This window comes from Drosophila gunungcola, chromosome 3R (assembly GCF_025200985.1).
Source record: "Drosophila gunungcola strain Sukarami chromosome 3R, Dgunungcola_SK_2, whole genome shotgun sequence".
Lineage (NCBI taxonomy): Eukaryota > Metazoa > Arthropoda > Insecta > Diptera > Drosophilidae > Drosophila > Drosophila gunungcola.
In genome coordinates, this window is record NC_069139.1 from 26,097,915 (window position 1) to 26,122,991 (window position 25,077).

At 41.0% G+C, this 25,077-nt stretch overlaps 2 protein-coding genes across 2 annotated transcripts in view; one reads left to right on the forward strand and one right to left on the reverse strand.

Annotated features, from left to right (window-relative positions):
• The first annotated feature begins 1,010 nt into the window (after positions 1–1,010).
• LOC128257999 (hemicentin-2) overlaps positions 1,011–25,077 on the forward strand; it is a 71,014-nt gene continuing 46,947 nt past the window's right edge. Inside the window, exon 1 of the mRNA XM_052989383.1 lies at positions 1,011–1,472. The gene's annotated coding sequence lies outside the window, so the exon portion shown is untranslated. The remainder of the gene's footprint in view (positions 1,473–25,077) is intronic.
• Positions 13,814–15,491, reverse strand: LOC128258005 (uncharacterized). The gene is made up of 3 exons (XM_052989395.1): positions 15,379–15,491; positions 15,082–15,096; positions 13,814–15,012 (listed from the first exon to the last, which is right to left on the reverse strand). Exons 1-3 carry the CDS (start codon positions 15,384–15,386, stop codon positions 14,067–14,069), a joined length of 969 nt encoding a protein of 322 aa, XP_052845355.1. The 5' UTR covers positions 15,387–15,491; the 3' UTR covers positions 13,814–14,066.

Genomic DNA, 25,077 nt, shown 5'->3' on the forward strand with positions numbered 1-25,077 from the left:
TATTCCCACCCCCACCTTTGTTATTATCGGCCTACGTTTGTTTAATAGTCGGATAAACGATTTGCCCTCAAAAACGTCAGTGGCAAATATCGCAACAATTCATCAAACGTCGAGCTGCGATTTTATTAACTGACGCTGATGGTTATTGAGGCACATCTGGGCCATCAACACCTGCAGCCGGCAGTCGATCATCGGGAACCCACCACCCCTACTCGAACTCCTTACCACTTACCGCTCACCACTTACCACTCAGTCCTCCCCACTCTCCAATTCCCCGCAGCAATCACCACCAACTGCAGTCGCATAAATCTTGGCCTGTCAAGTGCAAACAAAAGGGGGAGCAACCGTCAAAGATGGAGCTAACAAATTACTGACAGTACAGAAAAACAAAAAAAAAGGCAGAAGAAAACAGTGGAGAAATAAGAAAAGGGAGATACAATAATGGCAATAACAATTATGCAGAATATACCAAATATGCGAATTATAAAAATAACACGCAACGCAAATGTATGCCACTCATTTTTATGAATGGGCATTTATCATAATTAAAAATTCTGCCAACACCGGCAAAGGTTTCTCCACCGCCACCGCCATTACCCACTTTTGGATGCCGACGTTTCTGACCTAAGACACGCCACACACAAGTAGCCTGAAATCGGGGAGTATCGGGAGAGTGCGTCAGAGCAAGCCGACAACAACGAGGACAGCTTTTTTGGGTCTTTTCCGCCGCTCGGAACAGCTGTTGCTGTTTGTTTTTGGGACGAATTCACGGGACAAAGTAAGGCACTGGAAGAGCCACTCGTTCGCCGTTGGTGAGATTGCGCCCACTGCGCATGTCCGTAGGCAGACGCACCCAAAGGACTCTCTCTTTAAAGAGACGGCCAGTCTCTTAGACTTCAATTTTCCGAGCTAGCTCAGCTCAGTTCGGCTCGGCTTTTTCCGCGAGTGGCCGAGCTTTTGCGGGGTCGTCGTCACTGCTGGCATCACCCATCGCCACTTCGAACGCCGTGCTCGTGGGCTTCAGTTGTGTTTATCGCTCAGTGAGTAACGTTACTGCCGCCACTGTGACCGAAACTGTGACTGTGACTGTGCCTGTGACTCTGACTCCAGCTGTGACTCTCGTGCGTCGGTTGTGCGGCTCGGTGGCGTATGCTTGATTGGTGTGGCGCCCAGGCGTATGCTTGATTTGAAACGCGATCTAGCCAACGCTCTCGCAGTGCATCCTTAAGGATATCAACAGAAATAACAACAAACCCATCATTGAATTGTGCGGCTCCTCTTGAAGTTAATCCACAGATATTCTTGCACACACACACACGCTAGTGTGTAGTGCTGTGGCTTTGTGTGGTAGTGAGGTTGTGGCTGTGTGTGTGTAATGCGTATGTAATCCAAGCAAATCTGTCACGTGTTTTGGATATCTTTTTCTGAGCCCGCCAACAAAGCCCGGGAATTTATTGAAAAATCGCACAAAGGTGAGCCCATCCCCCCGCATATGGCTTATATACGAAACGGCAAAAATGACCCTTACACGTTGAAAATTAAAATAGTTAAGCAGCTTATGGGCCACGAGCACATAACTATGCGAACGCTCCACCAATAAATTTAGCCCTCTCAGAACGTTGATAATTGAATATGAATTGGTTATTTCTGCGGGTCAGGTCAGGTAATCGCAATGGGCTTATGCCCTTTATGGGTGGCGAATTTGGTACGCTGTCCTATGAATTGAATACTTTTGGTACGTAGCCAGGTTCAATTTAAGTGAAAATTGTTGAGGAAAGATTATCATATTTATATTTATGCGTTTTTTATACTAGGTGTCAAAAATTCTTGAATACGAATTTCTTGTCTATTCAAGGCAACAATTAAATTACAAAAGGTCATGCGTGATTAAATATTTATTTGTTAGTTCTAATCCTGAAATTCTTGAATACGATTTTCTTGTCTATTCAAGACAACAATTAAATTACAAAAGGTCATGCGTGATTAAATATTTATTTGTTAGTTCTAATCCTGAAAGTGGGCAACTTTTTGAATTGTCAAGCTGCATATTTAGATATAGATAACAACAAAATTTAAAATTGTTTAAGCCGTTGGCGAATACCTTTAAATATATTTAAATTAAGGAATATTTATATATTAGAGGAAACTAGCAAGTAAGAAAACATTGTCAACACTTGGATTTATTACAAAAATAAAATAATGAACAAAAGCCTTAGGATATGGTCGTAAGATGCAGCCCATTCCAACTTATATACTACCTGCTATAAAATAATACTTTTGAAAAAGTTTGCTTTCGAACTGAGAAACTAATTTGCATAGAAACGGGCGGCCTGTCAGGAGGACAAACGGACAGACGGTACGAATCCTGCTGATCAATATTGAATTTTATAGTTTCGGAAATGTATGCCTCACTGCGATGCTAACTTCTGACTGAAATTTGTAAACACTCGGCAAGGGTATAAAAGCCTGAAAATGAATATATTTATAAACATGAGGAAAATAAATAATTGTTTGCATAATTCAGAATTATTATTGTTTTATTGCTTGAAAACTGACCCTAAAACTAATACTTAAAATTGAAAGGATCACATTCACATTACACTTACGAAAGATTTATGGGAGTATTTGCCTCTAAAGAGACTCCATGCAATAAATTAAATGGCTAATGGTCACCCCAAAGGTTTTAGCATCCCCTTCGCATTAGCAACATTTAACCTTTAGGCCCTGGAAGTTGGCCAAATTAAATGACAGAATTTGATTAGTCCCATACACGCAAGCGGTTTTGGGTGCCTTTTCATCCAGCTGAGTGTATAATAAATGAGGGGTTCTCCTGGAAAAGTTTGGCAAACCCCCCCTCTCAATTGTTTATTTAACAGCGATGAAAAAATCATTACGCATTTCATATCCAAACTTCAAAAGGTGAAATTCCCATGAAAAATTATATAAGTAAGTTGAAAAGTTTTTAATGCATATCAAAATAAAAAAAACATGAGAAGCACAGCAGGAATGTGACTAAAACAAATGTTGATTTAAAATGCAAAACGAATTGACAGCAAAAAGAACAAAGCGAGCGACCACCTGTACTTTACGCAATTTGTCCACGTATTATAATTTTCTTCACTTTTTGTTGCTTACTTTTCCAGCGTTGCTTGCCCTTGTCCTTGCCCTACTCCCGGCCAAGTTAATGTCATTTGCATTCGCCCAGATACCCACTTTCATATGCCGTACATATATTTTCAACTTTTTCTCTGGCCATATTTTCTGGTTTGCCGCTTGCCCGAGCTGGTCTCGCTTCAAGTTCATTGTGCATTAATAATTTAGTTGTCGTTTCGCCTCCAATGCGAATTCGAGTCGACACCCAGGAAAACTTGTTGGTTGCCTGCCCTTTGCTCGACGTTTTTCCTTTTTTGCCAGCTTGTAATTTGATTTTGTTTCCCTGTTTTCGGTTGTACTCTCTTGGCCAGCAGTTTCGATGGGAACTGCGACTGCCTCTATCAGTTCGGCAACATTTACATGACTGCCTTTTAAACTTGTTTCAGTCGTTCTTTGTCTGCCGGCCTCGACAATAGGTTGTCTGAGTAAATACATTTGCTCATCTGTTATTGAAGATTCTTCGTCAAATTCTTCTTGCCTTAACATTAAATAAATTATAAGCTAACTATTTCAATTTTTTGCTGTATTTAAAAACAATGGAAGATTATAACTCGCTCTACTTTAATCAATGTGGTTGCTAACAAGATGTCAGATGGATCAGCAGATCTTTACAGTATGATAAAATAAAGTGAAGTTAAAAATATATCAGTATAACTGTATGACTATCTTCTGAGGTTACCATTGGAATAATTACTTTTCTTCCTATTTTCAAAAAAAAAAATATTTTTGAAAAAAGCAACTTCTTAGCTTTCCAATTGGGACAACCTTAAATATTTTTCAAGATTACAAATCACCAGCGTTGCGTAATTTCTTTAAAAATTTGTAAAAATTAAAACATGAAACAAGTTTACTATTTTTTATAGCTTTAATATATTTTTTATAGCTTTAAATATATAAAAGCGATTATTCAATATGCCACCATTTTAGATATTGTATTTAGCTATTGATAATTGTTTGACAATCAAATTCTAAGCATGATATTTCAAAATCTCAGCAATGGCATACCTTAAATCTATTTTAGACCCAAAGGTTCAACAATTTCACAACGATATTTCATCATCTTTAATTTCCTTTGGGTTTTTTCTCACGATTGCATAAGCTGAAAATATGACAAAACTGAAATCCATTAGGGCTCCATGAACTTTTTTAGCTACAACACTTCATTTGCACTCCACTTGAAGGGCAGAAACGGAATGCGAAGCGGCGGAAGAGACTGGCAAAATTTGTTCTTATGAAAAATGATATTAAATCGCATTTTTCATTATTATTTTTCCGGTGAAATCGCGTACTCCATCTTGTCAGACAGTTGTCTCAGCCAGCCCAGCGAAAACCCAGTTCAGTTCAGTTCAAAGCCCAAGCCCACAACCTCAAGGCTCGTTTGCCGGCGTCCCATTTTCAGTCGCGCGTTGCGTTTTGTCCTTTTCTGGGATTTGGACTGGAACTGCAAGGGGCATGGCACAAAGAAAACGCTTACGGAGGAAGGGGCCGGGGAAACTCTTGTGCAGGGAGATAGAGCAAGTTGAAAATTCAGAATAATGAGGAAACTAACGAGCCAAGACTTTCTCATTGTTTACTGGCGCAAAAATTGCGCGATTATTAATTTTCTATGCTATTTTGTAGCTCTTTTTACTGCCCCCCGCTGCGCCACTTCATCCTCTTCTGTTTTTACTGCCACTGGCAGCAGAGTTTTCTATATTTTCCTGGTTTTTTTAATATTTTGCAATATTTGCCACGTTTTCTTCGCTCTCCTTTTTGGCGCGTGCAAGTAATGGAAAAGGGACGAAGAGACGGCCCAAAAGAGTTGAGTCAAGAGCTGAGCCAAGTTTTTCGCGGAGTTCATTGCTTTCGCCCACATGTTGTGTATACGCCACTTTAACTGACACATTTTCGCCTTGTTTTCCCCAACCCGCCTTTTAAGGCTTTATTTTTCTTGCCGCTCGCCATGTTTGTTATTTTATTCATCGCTTCTGCTGGGAAAACGTTGCCCGCCTTGAATGCTAATGAAAAGGCGGCAGAATTAAAGTTCGGCTCTCTTAGTAAGTTTGTCAGGAAAGCAGGGTGAAAGGTAGAATAGTTAGAATAGGTAGAATAGTTTGACTAGAAACACATGCCTTTGAGTTGCTTCTTGAAATATGAAAAGTTTCAGTGGGGTTTGGTTCAAGTTTTAGTTGTTTGTATTCACCATTAGGAGGGGTTGAATAACAGTGCTTATAAGCACAATATATGCAATAATTTAATTCTTCAATAGTGAAATTATTAAAATCACTCATAAATTCTATGTTTTTTTGTAATATCTTGTCTGACTTTTTGAATTGCAAGCCCTAAATCGGTTACAGAATCATCTACTTTTCTTATTAAGTTGTTAGGACCATACGCCTTTTAGTTACTTCTTGAAATATGAAAAGTTTCAGTGAAGTTTTGTTCATGTTTTGGTTGTTTGTATTCACCACTAGGAGGGGTTGAATAAGCTCAATAAATACAATAAATGTATAAAAATTATTCATCATTTGTAAGTTTTTTGTTATATCTGGACTTCAATAATATGGCTTTTGCATAAGTGACCTTTCGATGTTCGGCCTTAAATCGGTTAGAGTATAAGCTCCTTTTATTATTAAGCTTTTAAGATAAAGTAAACATTAAAGATATACTTAACCTTTTTCACTCATATTAACATAGTTATATTTATCTCTGTTCTTTGTAGGTAAGCAATTCCGTGGGAGAAAACCGCCGGTGAGCACACTCGGTTTTCGATAGGCACGTCCTTTGGTGACATGTGTGTAAATGAATTTTTAATTTATAATAAACATTGTGTATTAAATTACGACTGCCCCTAACGGAAGGGCGGCCTGATGAGCTCGACGGGCAATATCCGCTGCGAAGGACACACACAAAATATGCAAACTGGCATCAAATCCAATTAGTTAATATGAATTTTTGATGAAATCGCTTCCGTTTCAAATGCTGCAAAAAAAAGGCCGACCACCCACTGTCCCCGAGGCTTGTCATCATCATCGCCATGGCGATAATGAATCGAAAGTTTTTTCGAACGCCCATGTTGGGTAACAACTTTTTCTGAATTTAAAACTTTAACGCATTCCCCAATGCAAGTCATCGAGTTGGGCGCTCGTTTCGTTTGAAATTATTCGTCTTTTTGGAGCTTTTGTGTTGTCCCCACAATAACCACAATTTGCAACTTTCTGCGGCACTTTGTCAGTGCGAAAAATGTCAAAATGTTTGTGGGTCTGAAATTTATTTAAATATTTCATTTGTAACACATTTAGTGCTGGGTGGGCGGTTTGACATATGTGGCATTGATTAATATTTACATTTTAAGGTTATAATTAGTCATTATCCATATTTTTTCTTTGAGTTATGATGCATTCGCCGTTAATTTTCTCTCAATCAAAACTAAAACAAAGTTTATCCCAAGGCTTTTGCTAAATTGAATTTTTGATTCTCTAGGGAGTTTTCCGTTCATTATTTTTTTGTTGCTTCTTTTCATTGTGCTTCTTTTTTACTGTATATTTTTGTGCCATGTTTGCTTGTTTAACTTTTTCGAAACGGCTTCTTGTTGGCTGTTTGTTTTGGCCACACATATATGCTGCCATTTTGGCATACAATTTTAACGAGGTGCGGTTGTTGGTTCCATACATTCTACGAGCCCGTTCGCTTGCCTTTGGTTTGTTGCAAAAAATGTCACGCATTGTTTAATATTAATTTCATTTTCAGTACGCAACGACACCGCGATACCGAATATTCATTTTCAAGCTGTTGCCTTTGCTTTAATTGCGCCGCACATACCAAACCGAATCCAAACAAATTTAATTTCAGAATGTGAGGGTTTTGGCGTTATTTATTTATTTGCTAGCCTTGTTAATAAGCCCAGAGCCAGATCAGGACTTTTTGTTGGCTAATTAAGAGTGTGATAGCTAACACTTTATGAGATCTTGTAAACTCAATTTAAAATACCGTTTCACTAATAGTGTTAAAAAGGATAGAATTAAAAGTTTTTAGAATAGCCATAAATTCTGTTCGCCACATTTTTGCACTGATTATGGCAAATATGCGTCGTTTAAATTTTCACATTAATTACCCATGCTCATTAGCTCTATGTCCCATTGCGATGTCCTGCCTCGCGTGCATTTTGCATTCATAAAAAGTTGCAACATATTTAGCTGTCGAACCCAACTGCAAATTAGTTAAGCTCATTAAACTGGTGCAAAAACTATTTTAATTAAACATAAAAAGCCAGAAGAGAGATACAAAATGTGCTATGGTTGAATAGATACGTATCCGAAAACGTGGACAATAAAAAACTTTAAAAATTAGCCAAAGTTGTGCCAAACGAGGCGAAGGCTGGCCAATGGAAAAGTAGAACCACAAAAAAGCTGGGCCAAGTGAAAGGAATACGGAACATAAAGAATAATGCACATTTATCCTACCCGAAAAGCAAGGAAAAAGAATTTGCAAATTTTTACCATTTGTTAGAGCGAGGCGCCAGCAGCCAGACAATAAATCACCATTAAACAAATTATGTACTCAGCTCGACGAAAATTTTAAATGTCTCTCGCTGTCCATTGTATTTGCACAGCATAAAATAGCAGAAAGTTGCGGCACAGTAGGGTGGATAAAACAATGAAACAAATGTGTGGCAAACAAGTTTGGCACAGTGGAGACTAATTTAGAGCCAACCTTAATGTAATGAGTGAATTTCTAAATTTCTGTATGTAAATAAAAAATGGCTTAAGACTTACATAATTCAGTATGAAAACGAAGGTTGGTTGAAAAATGTTGAAAATGTTATTAATTTTTTGTACATTTGGCAAAGAATAAATTCAAAATTAAATAGTTCCTTTCATATGGTGATACTAGCTGAGAAGGTAATCTGGTTGATACACTTAAAAAGACAAACTTTTCACTTTATAAATTTCTATTGACAATTTTTTTAATTACTTATACTTCACTTGAGTCATTATGCACTTCATTTAATTTAAATAGTTCAAAAATTACTTTGACGATATAACAATAGTTTTTAGTAGATGGTAAATAAAAATGACCTATTTTGAAATTGAAAACAGTCTAGCATCCGTTAGAAGTTTTAATTGGTAGAGTGAGCGAAATTAAAAAACAAATTACACAGCCTTGTTTGTATTGATCTAACCGTTTATGAGTGGCTCATAATGGGCTAAGTTGCGCAGGACAGGAAGCTCAGAGTTCATTAGCTCTTTGGGAGCCGACACCTTTCCGCTCCACTGTGCAACAGGATGCAACGTCAGCCATTATCATTATTAGAACGACGTTTATCAGCGGCACTCGCCGCACACCACCCCTTCCACCTGCGTCATTGACACGTTTTGTGCGTGCGGCGAGCACCCACCACCCAAGGCCACCCACCTCAGCCTGGGTTTCCCACCCAGACAAGGTGTAAACATTTATGAGGCTTTGCTTGTTCTTGCCGTTGTTACACATTTTTATTTCCATTTCTTTTCTGCCAACGCTGCAAGCGACACAAATTTATTTCGCAGCATTTACACACGCAGGTTGGATACCGATGGAGCTGGAAAACGAAGAACTTGGGCTGCTGGGATCCTGAGAAGCTGATGCTGAGTTCGCCACATGCCACGCTTAGTGCCCGCAAATTTGAGCTTCTCCCTCGGCAGCCCCCGTTGGGTTTCGACTGCCACATTCTTCAGCGACCACAAATTTCCATGTAGTTATTTTTCTTCGCCTTTGGGGCTGTCCCTCCTATCTTTTTGTTTTACGAGGGACTGGGAAGGTTGTGTTCTTCTGTGTCTTTGTAACATGTTGGGCAGAACATAAACGATCTAGCTGCACTGGCTAGCTCCTAAATCTGACTTGGCAGAAAATTTACTTTGTGAGCAACTTAACTTTAAAAATTACATTAGTTCAAGTGCCAGCTCAGAGAAACAAAAAGTATTTAAATATATCTAGCCTATTTTAGAACCGTGTTCCTTCACTAAATGTTTGCTAATATTTTTAAACTTTCATCTTGTTTTATTACTCAACGATGACTCTCATTTTGAAAAAAAAAAACTTATTGATTACATTGCCTTAATAGCTGGATATTAAAAGTATTCTAAATTAGACAAATACGCGTATTATGTATGATATTTAACGCCAAATTGCTTGCAGACTACAACAGTAATAATCGAGAAAAATAAGCAACAGATGTGCTTAGAAATATACTATTTTATCTTTTAATATAGCGGGTATTCCTACGTCGGAACCCATCTAATCGCAGCTTTCTATAGGGTTTTTTCTTCTGGGACTTGTGAACGTGCCATGTTTTATTTTTACAACTTCCTTTTGGGCCAGAAGCAAAAAAAGTGAGATGAAGAGGACGATGGCGAAAAAGTGCCAAAAAACAACAAGGACCATAGGAAATGGGGGATGGGTCCTGAAATTTCGGGGCCCGGGGAGATAGGAACTGTGAATCAGCTTTGACTGCTAAAGTGTTCCAATTTTTCATGTCCACATCTGCATACAAACACATACACAGCTAAGCATATGTAAATGTGTATGTTGGCCCGCCTATATCTTCTTCTACTTCTTCTTCGTCTTCGGAATATCCTGCGTGTTTTTTCAACGTTTGTTTTTCTTTCTTTTTTCTGACGCCCCCTTCCGTGTTCCTCCCTCTGTTTGTTTGAGTGCGTCGTCTTCCGCCTTTCCGTTTCCTTCTGATGGCGCAAATTACAACGCATAATTTTCACATTACGTCAGCGCATTTAGATATGTGTGTGTGCGAGTGTTGGTATCCTGTCTGTACTTTCTTTTTTTTGCAGCTCGGGAATGCGACTTTTTGTTGCCTTCTGACGTTGGTTAATGCTGCGATATGGAAATCAATATTCCTAATGGCTGTCAGGCGATACAGCCAACCGCACGATCCCTCAAAAGGGGCTGGCACTCACTTCGACATTCGACATGCATAAATACGCCAGCCCTGTTAATATTTAATCAACGTTTCTCAAATTAATTAAATAGATATTGAACTGATGTTAAAGCGGTGCACGCGTTTTAGGAATATTGCTAGGGGTAATACTGAACGCGTAATAAGTGTCTATATTCCCCAGAAAGCCGTAGAATCAGAGCATGCATGGGTTTTAAATATTTTAAATTTAAATAATAAGCTTAAGCATTAAGCAAATCGGATAACGTAGTTCTGACACACTTTCGAGAATGAAATAAACTCCGCTAGCATTCTAAACATAATAAGATATATGTTTTTGAACATTGTTATCTTAATTATTGAAAGAACACATTTTTTAACGATTTTTAAAGTCTGACGCGTCTAAAACTAACATCTTATGTTTATAAACAAACAACAAGCTGTTCCCTTTTTTGTGCAGACTACTTGCTGTTGGCCACACTTGGCGACTCTAGTGATTTTTTCCATGTGCCTGCCCCAATTCTGCAGACGTAATCCTATTGGTATGAACTCACTCAATGGCCTCTACTTTCCGGCATATTTGTCAAAACTTCCAGTCCGCACTTCACCACCGGAGCGGCTCACAGTCCTTGCAGGTCCTGATTGGGTCGAAACTTAGACCACCATGGCATAAAAGTCAAAGCCGAAAAGCAAAGTGCACACAACACTAAACAACACCAAAACGAAAACGAAAACGAAAAAAACGTCACAACAGAAGGACGAAAATGTTGGCGACGGAAAACGGCTAAAAACTCGCGGTAATTTGAACCTTTTTCCGTTTGGTTGATTTCTGGCATTGCAGGCCAGCACAGAAATCAAATATCAAAGCGAAAACTTTTACTCTATACGAATATGGGGGCAGCGGGTAGGGGAGGTTGCGACTTTTCTAGATGTGGGCATTCAACGCACGAGTAATCCTCCGTAGCAACAGGTTGCCAGGTTTTTATTTTGACAACTGAGTGGGGCGAAACAACAACGACAACAACAACAGCAACAACAACAACGGCAGGCAAATAGAAACAAAAACTAAGTGGGAACAAGGGACGGGATTAAGGTGGAGGCAACCTGCAGTTGATTTGAAAATCAAACTTGCATGAAACAATGCCAAACAATCGGGCCAAAAAAGGAGCAAACGGAAAAGTGGCAAGCCGGCAGACAATGGAAAAGTTTAAAGTCGTTAAAATAAAAGGATTTGCACAATTTAAACAGAGCCCCGCAAAACGTTCGATTGAAATAAGCTACTTTCCCAGTCATTTGGCAGTGCTGATTTGGGAATTGACTTTTAGTTAAGGTTGCCAACCCACGTCCCGTCTCCACACAGGATGTAATCTTTCAACTTAGCTGAGATTTCCACTCTGCTCTCCTTGGGTTTTTCAGAATTTCTTTGTTTTGTTTTGTTTTGTTTTGTGGCGTTTGCCCAGGTATTTTCCTTTTTTGTGGCCCTCGCCTTTGCAATTACCAACGGACGAAAATCGAATGGAATTGAAGTGAAGTGAACGGTTTCCTGGCCAACCATGTGAGTTTTCTGCACGCCGAAATTTATCGCTTGCGGATTTATTTTTCAAGAGATATCCGCATTTGATTCTGGCCAGTCTGTTATTGCTTTAGAGGGAGCCAAAAAAAAAAAAAAACGGAGAAAACAAAACTTACGGATAAGTTTGTTTTGATATTTGAGCGGAAACGGCAGTGAACCTCTTCGAAACTCATTAAATCTTCGATTACAGCAATTGCCGGGGAAGTTGTAGCTGTTTTCAGGGATAATACCATAAAAACACCATTCAGAATTCGCCCATAATAATCCATTTAAATTGTATACATCACAAGTTGCCGAAGTTAACCTTCCACTCAACAGAATTCATTCCCATTCATATGGCCAAAATTACCGTGGGCTAAAACCAGCAATGAAATTAAATACGTTACCAAAATAAAATGCCAAATAAAAGCGTGAAAAATGGAACTCCTCGCCCACTCTTCGCACTCGAGTGCCAAACACACCCAAAATAAACCCTAAATGGGGCTTCAACGCCGTGGGATGGAAGTGGAAGTGGATGTGGAAGCGGAGGTGAAGTCATTTATTTGCATTTCAAACCCAACCGAAGCGAACGAGCCAACATGAAGAAAATGAAATCGGCACTCTGGCGAAAAATTCATAAAATAAAGGATTTCCTAATTGCCAATTTGCATGCAGCCGCTTCTAATTTTTGCCCATTCGCTGGATAAATAAACTTCATTTCGCGCTGAATTTTTTCAATGCCCTAACGTGGGGTAGTGTAAACTTAAGGCTCAGGTTAATAAGACAAGGTTATTAAAAGGTAGAAGTTATTCTTCGGAGTTCAGAATATATTTCACCTACTAATTATGTTGAATCTGTGTGATTATATTGGGTGATGATAGTAAACAAATTATTTTTTGTTACCACAAAGCTATGATTTTATTCATATCGATAATAAGAGATTCTTATTTATAATCCTTTTGTAATTGTAACATCAAAGTTTAAATTTATGCATTGACACAACTATTAATTCTTTTTATACAATAAATAAGTTTACTAGCGCTGAATAATGGTTTTAGATTTAAATTCAGAAAGTAACATAATATTTTATTATTATTTTAAGGCTATGCTTTTTGTTTGGCTTGTCTTTTTTAATATCTATTTTTATTATGCCAAAATTGTATTCTCACTTAATTGAGTTCGCAAGTCAACATTTTTGGAATTGAGAGGTAAGAGCAATATAAGACTTATTCAGCAAAAACGTTACTATTGTCATATTTCAATATTTTGCCTGATCCACAAAAATGCTCTTCTACATTGAACAATTCATTTGGATAGGCTCCATTAGGGTATCAAACGGGGGCCTAAGCAAAGTCCCATATTTTCGCACTTGTTTGTTTATGAATTTGTTTATTTAGTGAGCAGGCCGTGCTTTGCCGACATGCTATACAATACCACAGCGGCCAGAGGCCCTCGCAGCGGGCTGAATTCGGCTGAATTCCACGCAAATCTTATTTGCCCTTGGCCACCGGACTCACCCGTCCGCCGGAGTCCATAGCCAGGAGCCCGGGCTCTGGTGGGCAGGAATTCCACGGTTTTGTTTTCGCTGCCTGCGCTGCATATTTTGCTCCGCTTCCACTCCATTCCATTCCACTACTTGCTCTGCGGCGATGGCATGTGCTGGTTTTTTAAATTTGCCCAATTCCAGGCATGATATGTGTGTGGTTTGGGCGGTTGGGTGAAGAGTACGAGCCTTATTTGCCTTTCCACTGGCCCGAGATATCCGCGTTGCTTGCGTTATTTATGCAAATGTCAAATATTTTGATATTCCGCTGCCATGTGAATGAAAGCAAACGGAAGTACATTATAAAGTTGGCGCCCCCCGTTTTCCCAAAGTCATTCCCGTATTATTTGGCCAGCCAACAAGCCGAAATGTGCCACTAATACGACCGCCCAGTTCCCTCTTTACCAACACTCCATACCCCTCCCTTTCACTGCCATCTCTGAGAAGCCAGCAAGTGGAGTAATTATGGCATTTTTGAAATTCCACCGTCAACCCAGCCACCCAACCACCGCCCACATCCCACCACCCACTCACCTGGCAGCCTTAACATTATGTTGCCAACACGAACCTCCTTTGTTGCCTTTGTTGTGCTCTTTTGGAGAGCAGGGGAAATTAGGGGGCAAAGTAAATTTTTGAAATTATTGGCACGTTAGGTGAATTACTTCGCAGAAAGAATTTTTAATTTCACAATACAAAGTCACTCACAATTTCCATTGATTATCCCCGGGGAGCAGGCCCGTTGAGATACCCAAAGCTCGTGGGATGGGCAGACTTGTTTGAGCAATTAAAGTGGTAATTGAGCTGCCCAGCCGGAAAGTCAATTAGTCAGCGCACCCCGATCAATGACTAGTAATTTAAATTAGCTGCCAATCGAAAGTTTTCAGTTTCAGTGTGTTCCCCGATGGGCGAGATCAGTGGAGGGGGAGTCCCTCGCGGGCCAAATTTCCCCAGATGGTGCCGACGGGATGGACGACGGCCTTTCGCTTTTCCCTAAAGGTCAACGACTCGTAGTGGTAGCCGTCGACGATTTTTGCGGTATTGAGGTTGCATACGAATGCCAGGCTAATGTTGCTCAAATCCACATAGAAACAGTTGAGCAGGAAGATCAGGGGGCTGAAGCGGGCCACCAGTTCGTAGGCGGCTCCCAGCTTTTCGTTCCAAATGCTCACGGAGGTGAAGTTTAGGGGCTCCTTGGCCTGCAGATCAATGGCATCCTTCATGGTGCGAAAGGTGTGGAGAGTTATAGCCCCGGTGGGCCCATCACCCAAGTAACGCTGACTCAGGTCGAAAACCATAATGGGAGTTGCATTCGCCGGCACGGTCTTGGGATTGCCAACAATGGTCCTGGCCTGCAGTTGCTCCAATCTCTCCAGTGTTTTAACATAGACCGGATGTGAAGAGATCTGCGAACTCAATGGCTCGAGGCGATCCTTTAGGCGATCCACGAACTCCTCGAGCAAGGATTCCTGCAAAAGGAGAGTGGCCACCGCATTGCAGGCAAAGGGATCGTGAAGGGACTCGACGAGGTAGTGCAGGGCGCAGTTGATGTCCCCATCTTCGCAGAGAATCATCAGGCGGGGAGAGTTCCAGCGGTATTTGGTCTCCTCTTCCGGCTCCGACTCCTCGTCACTCATCGAGCTCGATCGCGAATGATACGAGACCCTGTGTGCTTTCTTCGGCCTCTCAGCAGCACTGTCCTTGGATTTGACACTCGGCTCCACTTCAAGGATCAGCGGAAGGCTCACATCCCGTGGCTTCGAGCAAACAAGATTGTAGATGAAGCCATAGTCGATCAGTGGAATCGGCAGCTGAGGGTACTTATAAATACATTTGATTGCTTCCTCAAGAAGGCTTATGCTAATTCAGGGAAAAAATACAAATATTTCCAGGGGTTCATGGAATTTAATACCGTCAATCATTACTTACTTGGTGAGTCTTGCGCTGTGTGCGAAAAAATTATTTAGTATACATATTTGAAAGATTTAAGCGGTACAACATAAAAGCCAAAGGATATTTTAAAATCATTGCGAGTTTATTATATAAACGGGGGTGCCATAGTAACCACTTATCCTATAAAACTACTTTTAATTGAGTCTAATAGTATGCAGATCGTGATTATTTGGATCGAGTTCACCGTACTTCCGTACACTATTCTATAAGTGATTTTCGTAGCATTTCTGTATGTCAATTTTTATTGAAGTACTTAGAAATTTATTTACTTACCTGTACATTTTAATAAATTGAAACAGACATAATAAACTTTCCAGAACTAAATGTATAAATGTAAACTTTTAGACTTAACTCGACAAGCCTTTTAAGTTTAAATTGTTTTTGAGATTTGATTCAATTCGGGGAGTTCCATTTTTGCCTAAGAAAATGATGACTGAATTGAAACCTGAACTCTTACTCGCTAATCAACTGGAAAAGCCTACCCGCCATGGTATCTTAGTTTCCGATAAGCACCGCACCCACGAGCACAATATCGCAGTGATTTATCAAATCACACTCATCCACACACAGTTCACACTTGACTTGTGCAGTTGACCGCCCATCCAAGGCCGCCCCCAACGACCTTATTGTGGGCACAGAGATTTACAGTTGATTTAACCGTTTAAGCATGGCTAATGCATAATAAACGTTTGGCCGCAAACTTTTCAACCACTTCTGTGGGTATGTGTGAGTAAACTGCCTGCGTATGTGACTGGGCGATTTGCCGGCTTATTTTCTCCTTTTCCAGCCTCCTGTCCAACCTATTTGAGATAGAAATCATGTGCAGTCATTAGATTGTTTTTCGATTGACGTGACATGATAATGAATGATTTTCTTTTAGCCCTCTCCTTTGTTTGCCTTCGCTTTTCTCGCTGGGCGGCTTTCCGCTTCCTTTTCCTTGGGGTCGCAACTTTTCGTGGCGCCCAACGTGCAATTTGTGCGAAAAGTGGGTGTGCAAAGTGGCGACGTGGCCGTCGAAAGGCGGCATGTGGCATGTGGCAGGTGGCAGGTGGCGGCCACTTTGTTTGCTGATTTGTTTATGGCTGACCATAATGACCGATGAAGTGGCAGCTGGCCGCCTCAAGTGGTTGTTAACCCAAGTTTCGCCGGCGAAATTAACACGAATTGCAATTAAAGTGGGCACGAGAATTCAATTGGAGCCCCCATGACAGCACATTCTCATTGTGGCGCTGTCAAATGCACTCAACCGAAAACATGTATTGAATTTTATGAAAATATTATTAGAAAAAGATAATTGATAACCTTAGGTAAATTATTTTCAAACTTTAAAACTTTACGATTTCACTTGACTTCTTTACTTGTTATTTTTCAGCTTAGTAAAATTTTTTTAAAAGCACATCCCTCAAATATACAGTTCAATATTCACAAAGCTATCCTTTTATATTTAACTTATCTTGAAACTTTTTAAATATTTCCCTAACTTGCTTGTATATATGTTGAAACACAACAGCGCATAATATTTTTGTTAAGTGCTCTGATGGTTTTTCTTTAATTGTTTTGAAGCAGCTGCAAATATATTTGGATTGTACAATACTCACCGTCGTTTAAAGCGGCGATTGACATCTGTGACAGCTTGAACTGACTGCTGCTGACAGGTGTGACAATGCCGGAAAAGTGTCGTCGGCAGCTTGAAAACTTCAAGGGCTATTCACCTGCTCAGAGGAGGCCAAAACTGGGGGTGGATGCCCGGTTCATTAGGGGACTATTTAAATAAAACGCCTGTTAACTACAGGGCGAGATATGCGTGTAATGTGTGAGATGGTTTTGTAATTAAAATGTATAAATGGAATCAAAAGAATCAGTCAAAGAAAGCCGCGCACACAAAAAAGGAATTAAATGTACCACGTCTGTCGTATTATAAGGACATTTCCATTTCCTACGGACACATGGAGGCCTTGACAGGGGGAAATGGCGGTGAACAAGCTCTTGACTCCCCTCCCGACTAGCCACGCCCCCTGCCAGCGCCAACGCCCACGTGCCACTCCTTTTGCATGTCCTCGTCGACGTCGTCGTAGTCTTCGCAGTTCGCAGTTCGTCTGGTTCTTGAGCGGCGACGCTTTGTTTTGGCTTAATTAATACGCGTTTACATGTTGCCGACTTACGCACGCTTCGCATGTCTCAGCAACACATCTCCACCCACACTCACACGCAGGCACAAGGCCGCCCTGAGGCCCAGGACATTCCCGCCCCCTTTGACGCACTGCGGTTGACACGCAAATGCAATTTGTGTGCTAAAGGTAATTCCTGTCTCCAGGTCTTGGGTCGCTTCCACATTACAAATGACTGGAATAAATATTTAAATAGACCTTCTTGTTTCGCCTTCTTTCTTTCGGCTCTTATGAAACTTTAATTAATGTGTTACACACAAATTTTAGCCAAGCACGTACTTGCGGCCAAGCAGATCATTAATTAGGTGGGGTAATTGCCAGCCCGCCGTTTCACTTCCGTTTGTGCCGAATTTCCATTTAAATTTCCATTTAATGCCGGCCACAGCCCCCCGGGCATTAACATATGCCGCGGGGCAGGTTGGTGATAAAATCAAAATTTTAATTTAATTAAACACGAATTGAATTTGTTGTAATCAATTAGCTCGGTGTTCACTGAGCAACGAATGAGTTTCACGGACAAGTGCATAGATCCTGTGCAAAGATACCAGTAGCACACACATTTGTAACCTCTAAGTGGGATGAGTGCGGAATTGTGACGAGTTTCCAAGTCGGATAGGATCTTCGGGAAAATGCAGGAATTAGCAATGGAACTGCTTTAATTAATGGGAGTGATTTTAGTGCAAGTCCCATTGACTTTGTACTTTTCATGGGGGCAATAATGATTTTAATTGTGACCTTTGTTGGCGGACATAATGGCCCGCGTCGTTATTTCTTGTAATTATGTAACAACAAATTGGGTCTTGCATAAGCATCATTGAGAACACTTGTGTGTGGAATGGCAAAATTTTAATTACTATGTAAAATAATGACTCCGCGCCACTTTCACTTTGTTTGCTTTCACATTAACGAAGCGAATTAATGACAACCAAGTCCAGATGTCAGCTTCCTCGGTCAGCCGGGAATTCGGTGAATAATCAGCATTGACGCGTAATAAATTTTCCACAAATTGATGAATTTTCCACTGATATATTTTATTTTTAAATTCACACGAGCCACTCCAACGAAGCGCAGAGGGTTTTTCAGTCAGCATATGGCTCAAACAATGCAGGCGGAGAGCAGCCGAAGTTCTAAAGAAACTTTCTACCCCCTGCTGGATTGGTGAAGGCACATATTTTTGGTTGGAAATTAAAATCAGAAACGGGCAATATTTCATGAATGCAAATTAATGGCTTAAACGCTGCAGAAAAACGGGGAGCGGGAAGTTGAACAATGCAAATATTTTTCCTTGGATTTATGCAAATTTTTCCCTGTGTACTCACATGGAAATGCGGTGGCTGAAGTTGGGAAAGTTGTATCATGCCCGCCAGAGTGATTCCAGGCGTGGGAGTGAGGGCGTGGCCCATGGGGCGTACTCGTAATACAATAATAATTATATGCAAAGCAAATTGAAATACCAAGTACAAATTTTTTACCCCTGCTCGCTGCTGTTATCTCCTTACAGGTAAATAAGGATAAAGGAATCACGGAACGGGAAATCTGCGACTCATGGCGTGAGTAAGAAGATTTTTTATCCGCCGTTGCTGTTGACTTTCCGCAGGGCTTCAATATTGCGTGTCTGCCGGGATTCCAGATACAAGATTAACTCGGAAAGTATGTGCGTGCTCAGCGGGTCCGTGTGCGGGTAACCCAAGCCAAACGAAGTGAAACGAAATAATCGAGACATGCAATCTGGGGAAATGCATCATGAACGACTAATTAGTGACTGTCCCACATGTTGGCAGAATGAAATGAGCTGCGAAGCGAAATCAATGCCGAATTGGAATGGAATTGTGGCCGAAAGTGGCCTCCGCTGCTACCAGCTCAGACTTTACAATCCCGTCTGCAGTTCGAAATTAGCAACAGTTTGCTATCCATTTGCCTCGCCTTTTCCTTCGCCAACTCACAATCTTATCGTTATCAAGGGAAAGCCAAAGGGGTCGTAATGCATTGCTCTTAAGTGCAGCTCTGAGCCCTGGAAGTGCTTACGGCTTTGGTGGGCGTACTCGGCGTATGCGCAATAAAACGCATCTCAATAGATTATTACGGCTCCATAACTTCAGGCCGCACTTCGACAACAGGCCGTATTGTCTTTTGGCCCAGAGCTGGTGCACTTCAGTTGGATGTTGACGATAAACACAACATTTTGCGACTCACTTAGCGCACTGTGAAATGTTTCAGAAATAACCCATGATAGGTTTTGGAAAGTATCGATATCAAATGATGTATGCCGAATATATATGACTTTAAATATAAAAACAACATCAATCATTGCAAAGAAAACAGAAAAACTGATAAAAATGCGTGAAGATAATCTTTTTAATTGTATTACAAATTTTGTAGAGCGATAGTAAAGCTTGTATTTGAAGATATCGATAATATCGCTTATGCTATCGATTGTATTGACACCACTTCTTTCTCTTAATATAAGCGACCATATTTTTACATGTTTATCATAAAACATATCCGCTTATTCCAGTTCATTGAATTTAATGCATTTCTAGGTCAGGCTTTTAAATGAATGTGCTTCAACTTAAAATATGCAGTCCACGAAAAAGCCGACGATTATTCCTCAGAATTCTCACACTTTTCGCTCTTACAGACCATTGTACTTGAAGAAACTTGGGAATGCGCGCTGTGCGCGACTCGCTGCGGTTACCCTGTTCGTTTATTATGCCATTCACAGTTTAATAATGATAATAACGTCAGGATATTAAAGTTTTCCTGCCCGCCAGCCTGAATGTCGAACGCCTCCGCCTCCGCCCCAGGATTTCCCTTTTTCTCGGCCTGTGGCCCGAGTTTTCCCAGTCTCGCCCTGTGCGGCATTAAAACTATAATCAGTTTATGCAATAAAGTAAATTGTGTACGTAATGCGTGCTGATGGTATGTCTTTTATTTATTTATTTTCTTGTGCGCTACTTTTTATTATTACGACTTAAACTTGCTTAGCGCATTTAACGCCCTTTTCCCCACTGTCGGGTGCCGAATGGTGGGGTTGCGGGTCCCGTCAGCTGGGCCGTCCAAACCATAAACGCGTTCAATATTAATAAAAGTTTGGCCAAAGTTAATTAAATCTGCTTTTTAATGTGCAGCCATGCATGAGCAGCCAAAGCGCGAGCGTAATAAATTGACCGTACGCACCGTAGTGTCCATACATCCGTATCTATAGCTCTGCCCCGGGATTCTGGGGTCGCCGACAAACTTTCTGTGGGGTTGAGGTGCTGGAGAAGAAACTGGGAGCTGGGGTTAGAGTGAGCCATAAATATGGCTTTTCCCGACGCTTTTTCGGGCTCTGCTTGGGATGGGTGTTCTTATGTTTTATAGTCCACTTTTATTCTTCAATAGATACCAATATATACAAGATTTTTGTGGGAGCTCACCTTTTTCGTCCGATTTAAAGAGATGGAAAAACGCCTAAATTCTCCAAAAATATATGAACTTTTACCAACTTATTACTAGTTAGTTAATTATGTTGCAAGTCCACATAATAAAGTAAAAATATTGTTGGGGAGAAACTAGTGCCCATATTGTTTTTGGGTAGAATCCTGCCTCTTAAGTATACACTTTTCGCCACTTGAGCTTGATTAAGTCGACTTTCCGCAATCGACTCGGCATAATTGAAATTACTAGTTTGCCTAATCCTAATTGAGATTTCCTAAGACCCGTGTAGTGTCTCATTTTGGCCGTAGTTAATGCCTTCTTTGTGGGAAAATGAGTTTGTATTGTGCGGTAATTGGTAATTTTAATGCTTCACCTGGCACAAATTTGCGTTTGATGTTGTACAACTTGGGGAATCGCCTTAAATGAATGTCTCCCTGACACTGCCACCGCCTCCGCACTTCGCGGCCTTGATAAAGCACATAAAATGGCATTAGAGTGGCACAAAGTCGCCATTATGAGTTCTTTTGTGGCATTTAGCCGCCTTTGTGTGGCGCGTCAATATTTAATAGCGCCTCGAGGCTCGAGCCTCGTTGCCGAGCCACCCACCATTCTGCATGGGCATGGGCATTGTTCCCCAGACAGGAGGAGCAAGTTTTTTATTAAATAATGTGACGCTTTCATGTCGCGCAAAAATGAGACATTTTTCGGGCTCGCAGGCCCCGCCAATTAAAGTTCAACCGAGCCGAGAGTTTTCATGTTATTCTTCCACTCCATTCCAGCTTAGACGCGTTTTGAAGTTTTTAGGAGCACTTAGTCGCGAAGAACCCAGGCAAATTGCGAACAATCGAAGCAATCAAGCGAGTCAGCGCCACCGGAACGCGTGCTCGGGATTTCTGGGGTGGATTAGGGTATTAACGTCTCAGCGGGGGCGTGGCAGCCGACAAGCCATTCGGGTGCTCTTCAACTTGGCAATTCGATTAGGCCTGGCAGTTGCTGCAAACTTGGCTTTAATTAAAATGGGACAGAACTATGCCTGGCAAGCCCTCGGATTTGTGCGTCAAGTGCCGGCGGAGGCGGATGCGGATGCGGAGGTCGGTAGCTTTATCAAACTATGGGCGATGTGGGCGGGCAGCTCCAAATTCCTTGGTAAAGAAATTTAATAACATAATTTAGAGCCTCTGTTCTTGGCTGGCAGCGATGTTGGGGCAGAACAAATGCTACGTTTTGTCATTGTGTGCGGTTTTAAGTGAATTACAAGCTGAAATAGCCACAACGAATTCACAGAATGCCGCCAACAACAATGACAATAACACATAGGATAACACAAACAGGATGACAGTGGGTCTCGGGGCTCCAAAGAGAAAGGGGAAGGGGAAGGGGAAGGGGAAGGCCAGCAGCCGAAAGGAGGACAAAGCCAGCCAAGCGACAAAATTATGTAAAAAGTCAGGCAACAAAACAGTAGAGCTGCCCGGCCAAAGGAGGAAAGCGGACGCCCGAGGCCAAAACCCCACAAATTGTCTAAGCGGAGACAAAGTGAAAGCGAATGGGAGGGGCCGGGGCACATGACCTCTGGAGGCCACAAGGAGGCAAAGTTGAAGGCGGCCCAGACAAGGGAAACCGAAAACTGCAAATGAACATGCGACAACAAAACAAGACGTAGCCTAAGACGCCTACACCGCAAGAAATGGGAGATGAAAGCATGCTGACACCCATTTGGACTTCCGTAAGCTCTCCGAGGTTTGCCTTGGGCAGCATAAGGTGGCTTTCACTTTGGCAAGGTCTTAATTTTAATTGATTCAACTTGTAGGTAAACTACTTTAAAAGGGCACCATTTTGATTGTAGTTCTTTGGAGTTTCTGCAAATTAACAATGCCATCGCAAAAGTTCAAATACATTTCATGTTCATGTATTGTTACAAAATATTTTAATTTGCATAACAACTTTTTTTATCTCGAAACGCAGCGATATAACTTAAATATAAGTCAAATAATTAAATACTTAAGTACTTTTTATTTTAATGGCTTAATTATTTGAAAGCAATCTAAGAGCAAAACTTAAACCTTTTTGGGTTTTCAAGCATTTTATGTATTGATTTCTTTTGAAAATGCAACCGTTTCCAAACTAAGTAATACGATACGTAATAGCTTCAATTGGCATACCCAAAGGTAGGCAGATAAGAAGGAAAACCCGACAATCGACCTGGCATTCAGGCCCTGATAAAGCGAGACAAATTCATTAAAAGCCTGTTTGTGCAAGCGCTTCGAAAATTGAGCTAAACGATGCGAAATGACGCCAAGTGTCGTGTAAGTTGGCATTAAATTATGAATACTTAAGCTGCGCTGGCAGTGGGAATCTGCCAGTCATCCCCACTCAACCTTCGCCGGGACAGGCGAAAAGGCGAAGGTGCAGCTGAGTGAAATGCCTAAGTCCCCGCTGCTGTCGCCTGTCTGGTTCAAAGAAATTGTTAACAAGCGAAACGAATGACTAAACAGCAGACAAGGATGCCGCCCAAAGCCGCCTCACGAGCTCATAGATAACCGGGTCCTTGTACTCGCAGCTCCTCGTCTTTCGTGGGTAGCTTACTTAAATTTTCAGGCCCCGTGCCGTAATTCATTATGTATGCCTAATGTTAACAATTTAGCAGCTATTGGTTTATCTTAATGAAGCCGTCTGCCCCAGGAGCGACCTAAATACACACGAACTTCCACACACACACTGCCCTTTTTCGGGAGTCTTTAACTTTTATTACACTCTCCCCGGTTAATCGGGTTATACACATTCCATCGGCGGAAGAGATTTGGCCGCCCCTGGAGCAACCTAAGCACTCGCCATAAAATATTGTCACACTTAACCGCGAAACGGTTGAACTTTCCGCTGAGCGCCAAGCGGAGCCCTTTGTCTTCTGCATTTTTCAACTTGCCTTAAATATTAAAGAGGTCTCATTGCGGTTCCGCCAGTCTCAGTGACAGTTTCAGTATCAGCATCAGTCCCAGTCAAAGTCCCAGTCCCACCGCCTGCAACTTGCCACGCCCCTTATCTATCTGGCGACTCCCTGGCCGCCGAAATGGCGACCGCCGAAAGTGTTGACACTCGTGGGAAAATGTTTTAATAATTTGTGTAAAGAGTTGACAGCTGGGACGCAAAAAAAAGAGGCGGCTGGCGCACGTGTGAAAAGCTAAACTTTTATTCTCTACAACAAAGTGCCCTAAACCTATTGAGGAAGGGCTTGGAAAAAAGGGGCTTGGAGGGGGAAATAAAGGGTCTGGGAAGCTGGTGACGAGGGCTAAACAGCAATGTCAACGCGCTCGGTTGCGTCATAAAATATTCAAAAATATATGTGACTAAGCACACACATATATGTGACGAAACCCGTACTCAACCCACAGAGATACATTTGTGTAAATATGCATCTACAAATATAAACGCACAAATAGACGTACACTAAATTGACATCAATTTCGAAAGGGATTTGTTTTGGCCTTTGGCTGGCCAATTGATTTGATTCACTCGGCAAATCGAGATCGACAAGGTATTACCTTGTCATTTTATGTACTTACCACGTAACTAACAGCAAAATACACGACTTTCATTGTTATTTGAAGTATCCGATAATAATGATACAAAAATATTTACCCGCTTTTAAATTTCAAAAACGAATTTGGCATAACAACTTACATTTTTATTAACATTTCGAAAACATTGTTCGTAAGATGTAAAATGTTTTTGTAGTAATATTTTAAGATATACAAATTTATTATTAAAAAAATATTTATGAATTTTCTAGATCAATTACTGTGTGTGTGGGATAGCCATCGCATCCAATAATTTTATGAAAAGGGGGGGCTATTTCGATTTCATGTATTCAAGAATTCATGAAATTGATAGCATAAACACAGTAAATAATGACTACCCTTGCATGTTTTTTAAAACATATAATTAAAGTGAAATAGTCTTGTGTTTCAATTTGGGTTATGTTTGTATACTATTTTCACCTAAAGTATACATAGGTACATGCCCATATAACATTCATACGTCATTAATAAAGGTCAACGCGCATGAATGTTTTATGTACCAACAGCAGTACAAGCTTACGTTTTCACCTTTAATACAAATCAGGCTCTCACAGTTTTTCGAAGTTTTGGCCAGTCTGATATCGTACGTGTTCTGTGAGTCGGTTGACACATGTCCTTCACCTGAGGTCAAGGACAAACGTAGTTATTTAGATGGTCCGATATTCCCTCCCCCAAATGTGCTTGCGTGTGTTGTGATTTACCTTCGCCGCCCCAATTTGGTTGACGAACCATTTACATGATTGAACTTTTTCCCCATCTCGATATTGCCTTGAAGTGCGTTGCTGGCTTGATTTGTATGTAAATATGCTGTTGCT